Source organism: Saccopteryx leptura, chromosome 5 (assembly GCF_036850995.1).
Source record: "Saccopteryx leptura isolate mSacLep1 chromosome 5, mSacLep1_pri_phased_curated, whole genome shotgun sequence".
NCBI lineage: Eukaryota > Metazoa > Chordata > Mammalia > Chiroptera > Emballonuridae > Saccopteryx > Saccopteryx leptura.
The window spans coordinates 88776970-88789204 of NC_089507.1; the positions used below are offsets into that span (position 1 = coordinate 88776970).

A 12235-nucleotide genomic window follows, 5' to 3' on the forward strand; every position below is an offset into this window, starting at 1 on the left:
TAAATATTTCACTTTCTGCTGGAAACTAGAATTTCATTTCCTTAAAAAATGTACGGTAACCAATGAAATAAAGTAGCTCATCACATATGCCAATATTCAGTGCAGTATTGAAAAATGAGAATATAAGATTTAATTTATGATGTTTAGAGATTATTTTAGAGAATGACTTCTTTTTTATCTTTTAATTACATTGAGGATTTTTAAAGCAAACTTTTATGTAAGAACAGGAGCTTAAGTAGCAGTGCTTTTGAAACATACCTTTTTTGGGGGGAGGGTGGTGTACTTTAAAGGCTTTGGGAAGTAAGGTTTCATTCAGTAGGAGGATACAGGTAGGTAGTATGTATTACAGATACAGAAATGCTAAGCTTCCATTGTTTGATGTTATCACTTCTGAAGCACTTGAAAATATGTCTTAATATAGTATAAAATTCTAGCCCAGAGATTGTTTAGCTCATGACAAATTCACTAAGCCTCTTATTTTCAAATAGGAATTTATTTTTCTTCAAGCTATGTTGAAAGTAAAGAATTATTTCTTGTTTTGTTTTCTTTTGTTTCGTAGGTTAGTCAGTGGACCAGGCTATGTGAACTCACCATCCCTTTAGCTATTGAGAATTTTCTCAAAGAATCCTCTGACCAGCGCCCACGTATCCCTGCAGAAATCCTACAGCTCGAGAAGAAGCTGAGTGAGCCTGTAAGAGTGCACAACGATGACAAACTACGGCGGCAGAAGCTGAAGCAGCAGAAGGCTGCCAAGGCAGGACCTTCCTTTTCTAAGGAAAAAACGAAGAGCGAGGTGCACAGACGAGAAACGTCTGAAGACTTGGACAGTTCGTCTGAGAGTCTGGAACTGAAAGTGGCGTTCTCAAAGCTCACTGTACAGGAAGAACCAGCTACTAGCAACAGAGAACCTTCTCACATCAGAAAAGCAAAGGCCTCTGACCTTCCGCCCCTGGAGCACGTGTTTGCAGAAGGCCTTTACTTCACTCTGGCGGATATCGTGCTCTTGCCCTGTGTCCATCATTTTTTGGTAAGGTTTATCGGAGTGAATCCATAACTGTAAGTTTCCGTGTATAAAATTGCTTAGGTTTGAATCCCAGTTCCACTTCTTACTATCATTATGCTGCTGTGCAAGGTAATAATATGGTCTTCATTCTCTTGTCTGTAAAATAGAGATAATAATAGTACCTGTCTAATAGGACCAGTGTGAAGAATAAATGATAACTTGTGTAAATTGTGACAACAGTGTTTGACACATAGTATACCTTCAATAAATGTCAGTAATTATTTTGACTTAATTTTGAGTTGCTAAAATGTTATAAATTACTTTGATGATTAATTTCAAAATGCTATTGTGATTACTTTCTAATATTAGAGGGTCCACTGTGAAAGCACTGAAAAATCTTGTCAGGTGTATTTTATAATTGAGTAGTCAGTTAAAATACTAATTTAATTATGTTAGGTATTATCAAATCAGAAATACTTTATCCTCATCTGTATGCTTCTCTGTTGTCAGTAAGATTACGTGGAAAGTTTTCTTTCCTAGTAGGGGGATGGAGATACAGATACTCCCCCCTCTTCCACCATGTGTGGAGGAAAGAAGAATGAGGGGAAAATAACTTCAGAGTGAACATGGGAACTTACAGCTCTTTGCAGCTTTCCATTTAGTTTCCTAGAGCTGCGTTTTTCCTGCTTTGAAGTATTTCACCTTTGCCCCCACTAAGGAATCAGATACCAGATTTAATTCTCATTATATATTTCCCACACTTCAGGGATCATTCCTGGCAGATGAGAAAAGATTTCTAATGAAAATCTATATATTTAGGGGCCAGAGCTTCACTAAGTTAGGTGGTATTAATCAGTTGGCATTTTATTATTATTACTGATTGATTTGAGAGAGAGAGATGAAGAAAGAGAGAGAAAGAGAAAATCATTTATTTGTTCCACATTGTAGTGCATTCATCCGTTGCTTCCCATATGTGCCCTGACTGGGGATGGAACCTGCAACCTTGGCGTTTTGGGACAATGGTCTATCAACTGAGCTCCAGAGCTGGCATTTTCTTTAAATAACTTTAGAATTAAAGTGTAAATGAGAGATTCAGGAATTTTTTAGATGTTGATTAGTATTTTAAATGTCATATGTATTCATATTGTCCATAGAGCTAGGTGGGGGGGAAAAAGGTCTTGATTATCAAATGATTTCTAAGTTCTCTTATAAGTAACTTCTCTCTCTTAACAACTTCAGTTATTAGAGCAGTCATTTGATATATATTATAAAATACTGTTGTTGGTCTCTTGAATAACTATATTTGTTTCTAGTTCCATAAAAATTGAACCAGAGTGGCACATCCATTAATTCATTCATTTGAGGAATTTCCTAAAAGCCTACTGTCTGTGACAGCACTGCTGTAGGCAGTAGGAATATTTTGATGAACAAGACAAATAAGGTTCAGCCCTCATGGAGTTCATTTCTAATAGGAGAAGATAGAAATGAGCAAGTAAACAAATAAACATATATTTGTACAAGGTAATTGCTACAAAAAAAGAAAACAAGGTGTTAGAGATGATGAGTATTTGCTTTCAACTCAAACAAAACATAAAAAATAGGATTCACCTGCATGAACGTAATTTTAGATCATTAGCCAGACATCCATCTTCAGCTAGTTTGCATTTGATTTAGCTTAATTTAAATACTATTTATTTGAGTAGGGTCAATTGAGGCTGAAGTATTTCTAATTGAGAGGGTTTTCTCCTCCTCTGCAATCAGGCAGGACTTTTATTGACTGCTACTGAGTAAATCCACTTTCTACTACAAAGAGAAACTTGTGTTCATCTCAATTTTAAATAGGGGGAAACTTGTACACTCAGCCTTTTCTATTACATATATTCTATGATTAAATTCTTCTCTTGACATTTATATGTAAACTAATTCTTAAAATATTTTCTTTGGTTTGTTTGTGTTTTTCCTGGATCTGTCCCTTTTCTTTCAGGAATTAATCTTTCTTTGCCAAAGCCTTGATATAATTTCTGTTAAATTTATTTTCCTTCTTTAAATCATCTTGGGTATGAAGCAGTCACTTTAGTTCAGACAGTGCCTATGATACTGGGCCTTTATGCTTGCATTAACGATATTGAGGTGATGGTGTAGCATCACCTAATGATCGGAATCAATTCATGATCAGGAATAAAAGTCAAGTTACCATTCTTGGATCAGAAACATAGAGCTGAGCCATAAGCTGGGATATTTAGTCACAGGAATAAGACCAAGAATATAAAAGAGCAGTCGGTTTTGCTAAGTCAAGGTTTGAAATACCAGAGGTCAAAATTCAGATTTAGGGAAAATACCTAATTCTGCCAAACATAATAAAGCCCAAGATGAACAATAGCAGGTAGAGTGGTTCAGGTGTTTTGTCTAAACCTGCTCCTAGCTTCTCTTCCTCTCCAGTAGACATGTAGTGTTTCCCTGATTAGCCCAGCACTTCTCTGTGGGAGGTGCCCGACAAAACCGTCTCCTCTGCAAAGCTTTTGGTACACTTTGACAGAACTATTTAAAACATGATTCTTCTGGAATGTAGAGAGTTGGCATTTTATGGAATCTTTTTGTAATTTGAGCACTATTTAGTTTTCTACATTTTAACATAATACTTTGAATTTAGTTTTTTGTTTTGTTTTGTTTTGTTTGTATTTTTCTGAAGCTGGAAATGGGAAGGCAGTCAGATAGACTCCCGCATGTGCCGGACCGGGATCCACCCGGCACGCCCACCAGGGGGCGATGCTCTCCCATCTGGGGCATCACTCTGTTGCAACCAGAGCCAGTCTAGCACCTGAGGCAGAGGCCATGGAGCCATCCTCAGCACCCGAGCCAACTTTGCTCCAATGGAGCCTTGGCTGCGGGAGGGGAAGAAAGAGACAGAGAGGACGGAGAGGGGGGAGGGGTGGAGAAGCAGATGGGCGCTTCTCCTGTGTGCCCTGGCCAGGAATCGAACCCGAGACTTCCGCATGCCAGGCCAACGCTCTACCACTGAGCAAACCGGCCAGGGCCTGAATTTAGTTTTTTAAAAGTATATTGAGTTATTTCTAAAGCAAAAACATTGTAGAAATAGATTTTTTGAGCAAAAATACCTATAATCAATACCTCTTTAAAAGTGTCCTTGTTGACCTAAAATTGGGGAGAGAATGGGAATCTCACTATTGGCTGGCAAATTGCAAAAATCATGGAGTCACTTATTTAGTGGTTAGTGTGTATTTCCATATTCTTTTTTATGCGTTAGGCCCTTAAGAGTTCTCAGTGTTAACCCACCAGTTCTAATCTGTAAAGTAAAAAACATCTGTGATTATATTTCTATTTAGATAGTTTAATTTCTTTTTTTTTACTCTGCTTATCACACTGCTCACCTAACCATTTATTAGTTATCACATGTTTTGACAGAATAAACATAACTAAGGAAATGATATAAAATAATTTCAAAATATTTTATATAATAAGTGATTGGAAAATAGTGCAGAGGAGAAGATATTTTGGATAAATGTAACATGTTGCTTCTCTTTGTAGTCAAACAAGTTTTTCTATCCTATTACAAAGCCACTAGGGTTTCATTTTGTGCTCTTGGCAATATAATTTTTATTTTAAGAATAAATTCTCGTTTTTTTGTCCTTAAGTAACTCTGTGATGTTTAAAATGGTTTTGATCTTATCAGCCAGGTAAAAATTTTAAAATATCTTTTTTAGGAACAAACTTAATTCTTATTTCACACATTTTTTATTAGCCACCTTCTTAAATATATCTTCTTGAGCATAATGAACGTGGTTCAGTACCTGCTGAGCTGCCTGAGGGTTGTAGAGCTGCTGGCGAGTGGATTACATGGGATGGATGACCTGTCATGCAGAGTGAAACACCTCAGTTTCTTTTAAACATGAATTATGATTACGTAGCCACCACTTATTTTCAGAAAGAAGGAAAGATACCATATACACCTAACAACGAATAAATCACTACCAAGAAACATAAAAGAAAGGAGAGGAAATGAGAATATTTCTTATTTGATTAATTTATCACAATGTAAGCTCACTTTCCTTAGCACATAATTTATTTCCTAGCAATTAAGAATTTGGGTAAGGCCCTGGACAGAACATTTTCAGTGGACAGAACATTGTCCTGGCACATCAAGGCCATGGGTTTGATCCCCAGTCAGGGCACATATGAGAAGCAGCCAATGAGTGCAAACCAAATAGAAAAAATAAGTGGAACAAGTTGATGCTTCTCTCTCTCTCCCTTCCCCCTACTTCCTCTCCCTTCCCACTGACTCTCTCTCTCTCTTTATCCCCCTTCTCTTTCTCTCTCTCTATCTCTTTCTCTCAGATCAGTGGAAAAATAGAAAGAATTTTGGTGAGAATTATAAACTTTTTGGCTCCCAGAGCACCATGTATATTCCAAGATGATTGAGCATCTAATACAATTATGCATCATTATGTTATTATCAATATATTTATAAAATCTGTTACTACAACCTGTGTACTTCCATATTTTCTATTTTATTTCATCATTTTTTATTCCCATTTCCCCACCCCCTTTAGCAATCATCAGCTTGTTCTCTATATCTATAAGTCTATTTCTGCTTTGTTTTGTTTATTCATTAATTAATTTTTCTTAGACTATCCATATAAGTGAGATAATATTATATTTGTCTTTCTCTATCTGACTTATGTTACTTAGCATAATACCCTCTAAGTCCATCCATGTTGCAATTGGGAAGATTTCATTCTTTTTTTATTGCTGCATGATAATCTATTATACCATTTTTTCATCCATTCATCTATTTATCTAACATTGGACTCTTAGCTTGCTTCCATATCTTGACTATTACTATTAATGCAGCAATGAATATATATGGTGCATATAGCTTTTCAAGGTAGTGATTATTTTTTCAGAGTGGAATTGCTGGGTTATATGGCAACTCTGTTTTTAATTTTTTGAGGGCTCTCCATATAGTTTTCCATAGTGGCTACACTAATATACAGTTCCACCAACAGTATACAGGGATCACTTTTTTCCATATCTTTATCAGCACTTGTTATTTGTTGATTTATTGATAATAGCCATTCTAACAAGTAGAAAAATCTCACTGTGATTTTTATTTGCATTTCTCTGCGGATTAGTGATAATGAGCATCTTTTCATATGTCTGTTGGCTATCTGATGTCCTCTTGAGAGAAATGTCTATTCAGGTGCTCTCCTTATTTTTTAGTTGGATTGTTTGTGAGGTTTTTGATGTTGTATAAGTTACTTATATATTTTGGATATTAGCCCTCTATTGATAATCATTTGTGAATATCTTCTCATTCTTAGTAGGTTATCTTATTGGTTTTTTGTTGGTTTCTTTTAGTTGTGCAAATTTTTTTAGTTTTATATAGTCCCATTTATTTATTTTTTCTTTTTTTCTTTTGCTTGAGGAGGTATATTCAAAAGGTGGTGGTAAGAGCTATGTCAAAGAGTTTATCACCTTGCCTGGCCTATGGTGACTCAGTGGATAGAGTGTAGACCTGGAATTCTGAGCTCACCCATGCAAAACCCTGGGCTTGTCCAGTCAAGGCACATATGACAAGCAATTAATGAACAACTAAAGTAAAACAATTATGAGTTGATATTCTCGCTCTCCCCGCACACCCCAACAAACTCAATAAATAAAATATTTTTTTATAAAAAGAGTCTATTGACTATGTTTTTTTTCTAGAAGTTTCATGGTTTTGGGTCTAACATTTAAGTCTCTAACCCATTTTGAGATTACTTTTTCTAGAAAGTGGTTCAATTTCGTTTTGGGGTCTTTTTGCATGTATCTGTCTAGTTTTGCCAACACCACCTATTAAAGAGAGTGGCTTTTATCCCATTGTATATTTTTGCCCCCTTTGTCCTAGATTAATTGACCATATAAATGAGGATTTATTTCTAGAATCCCTATTCTATTTCATTGGTCTATTTTTATGCCAGTATCATACTGTTTTGATTATTGTACTTTTGTGGTGTAGTTTGATATCAAGGCACATATATCTACCACTTTGTTTTTTCTCAGGATTTGTTTGGCTATTTGGGGTCTTTATTGGTTTCATATAAATTTTAGGATTACTTCTAATTTTGAAAGATTGTCTTTGTCATTAACAGAGATTGCATTGAATATATATATTACTCTAGGTAGTAATGACATTAAAAAAATTTTTTTCCATTGATTTGAGAGGGGGAGAATGGAGAGAGAGAGAGAAAGGGAGAGAGAAGCATAAACTCATTGTTCCACTTAGTTATTCCATTTAGTTGTGCAGGCATTGATTGCTTCTCATATGTGTCCTGATGGGGGAATCAAACCTGCAACCTTGACACACCGGAACAATGCTCTATCCACTGCGCCAGCTGGCTAGGGCCCACAGTAATGACATTTTAATAATATTAATCCTTCTAATACATGAGCAAGGTGTAGCCTTCCATTTATTTGTATCTGTTTAGTTTCTTTCTTTAATGTCTTGTAGCTTTCAGAGGAATATAGGTCTTTCACCTCTTTTTTAAATTTTTTCTATTTATTAAGAACATAGAATTATTTTCTTAATTTCTTTTTTCGATCATTTGTTATAGGTGTATAAAAGTGCAATAGACTTCTATATATTGATTCTGTATCCTGAACCTTTACTGAAGTCATTTATTAGTTTTAATAGTTTTTTTGTAGAGTCATTAGGGTTTTCTATATATAGTATCATGTCATCTGCAAATAATGAGAATTTTACTTTTTCATTTTCAATTCGGATGCCTTTTATTTCTGTCTTATCTGGTTGATGTGGCTAGGACTTCTGATGATATATTGAATAGAAACAGTGGAAGTAGGCATCCTTGTCTTGTTCCTTATATCTTAGTTCATTTTTTAATCTATTTGATTTCACAATCTCCTGATAGGTCATAAAAAGCAGTATGAGAAATTGGTGATTATTTTTTGAAGGTAATAAATGATTCCTAGATCATTATTACTCACAAAATAGCTTACATTTTTTTTGTGTGAGGCACCATTTTAAGTGTACATTGTACAGAGTTGAACATAAACCCAGCCCTCATAATAAATTGTGTGCTTATTTAACCTTAAAGTCCAATTAAAATAGAGTAAATATATATGTGAATTTTAAAATTAATTTTGTGTGTTTTCTGGCTCCTGCTGTGGTACTAACTATTGCTAGATATATTTGTAGAGATTTTCTGTAATGAGCTTTTTACTAATTTGTTCATAATCATAAATCATAACCTGTTTGTGACATTATAACTATTTCTATAGAAACAACATTCAGTGCCTCACAAAGAAGAAAGAACATTGTAATTTTAAAAGATTTTATTTTATTCATTTTAGAGAGGAGAGAGAGAAGGGAGGAGGAGCAGGAAGCATCAACTCCCATATGTGCCTTGACCAGGGAAGTCAGGGTTTTGAACCAGCAACCTCAGCATTCCAGGTTGATGCTTTACCCACTGCACCACCACAGGTCAGGCCCGAACACTGTAATTTTAAAGAAAAAGAAGTTTGGTGGTGGTGCAAGGGAGAAAGCATCTGCAAGAGAAAACAGAAAGAAATTAATTTACATCAGGAGTAATGGTTTCAAATTGTTCTAGTTAGAATAAATCAAATCCTTACTTTAAGTGCTGTATCATAATAAAACAGAAACAAACTACTGATAAATGCAACTAGCTAGATAAATCTCAAAAACATAATGCTAAGTGAAAAAAAATCAGAAACATTTTATGATTTTATTTATATGAAATTCTAGAAAAGGCAAAATCACATACATGGAAAGTAGAATAGTGATTACCTGCAAACTCACAAAGGGGCCAGAGATTGGCTGTAAATGGTCACAAGGGAGCTTTTTGGTGTGACTTAAGTGTTCTAATACTAGCTTATAGTGGTAGCTGCACAACTATATAAATTTACTAAAACTCATTTGAACTGTACACTTAATATGTGTAAACTTTATGATATGTATAATTACTTCAATATATATGTTGTAAACAAAAAATATGTAATAATGTGTTTTGTTCTTTTCCTACCTAGTTAATTATCTACAAGAAACTTTCTGAAAAGCTGGTAGAATTTCCACTGCTGGCCGCTTGGTACCAGAGGATTCAGGAAGTGCCAAGAGTAAAATCAGCAGCGTCTCAGTGTGGGATCCACTTTTTCCACTTACCAGAGTTGCTGACCTCAGAAGAACAGCATCCAAACTTAATTGAGGCCCCAGGTGTAGATGAACAAAATGATCCTTCATTTATAGGAGGACCGAGACCCACTATGACCAAGTTAATGGTATTTAAATTGTTTCATTAAAATTTTCTTTGAAAAATTCCATGTGATAATGTTGCTGAGCATTCTACTATCATTTGTTGTAAATTTTATTTGTAGCTATCTTATATCACTGTTGACCTATTAATATTTCTATTAGTGTTTGGCATTTAAGTGAGATATAATAAATTGAAGGTTTTTAATATTATGTGTCTTTGGAGCCAAATAAGTCAGAATATATATTTGTAAACAACATTTTTATGAAAACTTTTTAAAAGGCAGTAAAATATTACAGTATATCAAACTAATATACTATGAGAATGTATTGATTTTTTTATATAGTAATCTTTTATTTCTGTATAGTCACAGTATTTTGTGTCAATTACATGAGGACACATAAAATTGATACTAATGCAAGTATAAAACAGTTAAGTATTTCTTAGGAATACTTACATCTCACCTTTTTTTCTCCATCTGTATTCTTTGGCACAATCTTATCGCCACAATTTTTCTTATGTTCCAGAAGTTTAAAATTTATTTATTTGGTTAGTCCAAAAAACTGAATATTGGATATATGAAGAACAAATTGAACTGTTCTCATGGTGCTTACATTCTGGTGGGGAACGAAACAAAGGGAAACACATTAGGTAATGATAAGTGCTGTAAAAAATAATGTGGGATAAGAGAGTGGAGGAGGTCGGGATGGGAGTCCTTTTTAGGTAGATCTTCAAGAAGGGTTATCCGATGAAGTAAGATATTGAGCAAATAACCTGAACTAATTGAAGATTTGGAGAAAGTATGCTAGGCAGAGGATTCCTCTAGTAAAAAGACTGAGAAAATGTATACAGGCAAAGTAGAGTAGTAGTTGCCTAGGACAGGGAGCTGAGATGGGGAGGATGAAGTGTCTGCTAATGGTATGGGCTTCTTTTTGAGGTGATGAAAATATCCTCAAAATAGTTGGTGATGATAGTTGCTCAACTGTAAATATTCTAAAAATGATTGAATTGTGTGCCTTAAAGGGATAAATTTCATGACATATAAACTATCTGTCAATACAGTTATATTCTTAAGAGACCCTAAAATAGGAATGAGTTTGGTAAAATGAAGAATAGTAAGAAGTTCAATATGGCTAGATTGGAATGAGGAAAGTCAGAGAGAGGTAGTAAATGATGTCAGAGAGGTAAAGGATGTGTATCTTTCTAGATCTCTAGACCTAATATTAATATCTCTACTCCAACAAAAAAATTTTTATACTATTTGAGGGGGGACAGAAATTCAGCTAGTTTTTAAATTGGAAAACAATCTCATGAGCTAACTGATATAACAGGTTAATGATAGATCCTCAGGGATTTTTCTTTTGAATAGGACTTTACTGGAGATTAAAAAAAAAAAAGTCACGAACCATTGATATACATGGACTCAAAATTTAACAGGGAAGAGTTTGGGAATCCATGTGTATGCCATGCTACTGTCCTTTGATTAAATAGATAAAAGTACAACTTTTAACATGGGAAAGAAGCCTGAGAATTTTTTGTTATATTGAAAAGTATTCCTCATTCTTGAAAATTTTGGAAATTGTTTGGTTAAACCAGAAAAATCCTTTTCTAGAGACTATTATGGGTGATATTTTAGTGGCTTTTTGGTCCTGTACATATAGCTCCTAGGTTGTAGCAATTTTCGTATATGTAAATATAGTTATTGATGGATATATGTAGAGTCAGTCAGTTTTTGATCATCTCTTTATGGATTGTTTTTGCTAAAATTTTATTCTCAGGTGACTTTTCTCTTTGACACCCAATATACTTCTAGGTAGCTTATTACTTCTATGTATTTTCAGGTAATAATTTTAAAATGTCATTACTTTTTATTATCTCAATATAAAAACTAATAGGAAAGTAAATGTCAAAAAACTTGCTGTTATTTTTCTTATGTAACCAAATACTTTGAGAAAAACCTGCTGATTGTTGATATTTATGTTCTTCCTGCTAGTATAGAAAATAGAAATTTGGCCTTGTAGAACTTAATAGAATTTTATTAATTCGGTAATTTGGAAAGAGCCTATTTTCTTTTCTAGGAAAAAGGCATTGATGTGATGTTTTCTCCTCACCCTTGCCCTACTTGGACCCTTGATTGGAACAGTCTTCCTGCAGCAGTGAGCCCAAAGGAAGGTGAGGCTTCTTTCTTTTTTTTTTTCTCCCTTAAATTTTATCCATAATCTGGATAGCCACTTCAGATCCATCTTCTAATTCTCAATTCTCTTTTTGGATATCTCTAAAATTCTGATTTTTCTATCCATTGAATATGCATTTTATTTATACTATAAAAGTTTCATGATGTATATATATATCACTCACATTTAATGATTCCCACATTTTTCTAACATTTGCTTCATTTGTTCCTTTTTATTTTGCTGAGCTATTTTGAAGCACATCCCAGACATTATGTAATATAATAGTACACACAGCTAAAAAAAATATTGACATCTTAAATAATCACCATGTCATTATCACATATAACAAATACTAACAAAAATTCCTGATCATCTAATAACTAGTCCAAAATTATTTTCCCCAATTATTTAAAAAATTGTTTGAAAAAATATATTTATAGTTTTTAGTTAAATATATTTTCATTGCTAGAAATTATATTTGGTTTGTTTTTGATAACTTTTTGCCCACATTTCCATTTTCTCTTTTTATAATTTTTTAAAGTTATTTTATAGTATGTATTTGTTTTTTTTTATAGCTGGCATCAGTAGAGATCTAATTCTGCTCTTTGTTATTTCTGTTCACTTTACTCTTGGCTTCTTATTTTCCTGTTAGTTTTGTAATTTTAGATTGTAAATTCATTTTTAGGTTACCTAAATCTGTTGGAATCTTCTGGCGTTTTGTGGAGTTAAGAGTAAATTCCGCCCTGGCCGGTTGGCTCAGCGGTAGAGCGTCGGCC

The 12235-nt window shown here is 34.0% G+C and overlaps 1 protein-coding gene across 1 annotated transcript in view; it reads left to right on the top strand.

The window, feature by feature from the left end:
• The window catches only part of GSTCD (glutathione S-transferase C-terminal domain containing), a 135262-nt gene that overhangs the window by 11441 nt on the left and 111586 nt on the right, over window positions 1–12235 (top strand). The window contains exons 3-5 of the mRNA XM_066385887.1: window positions 560–1027; window positions 9065–9313; window positions 11364–11457. Coding sequence (XP_066241984.1) covers window positions 560–1027; window positions 9065–9313; window positions 11364–11457 — 811 coding nt within the window. The remainder of the gene's footprint in view (window positions 1–559; window positions 1028–9064; window positions 9314–11363; window positions 11458–12235) is intronic.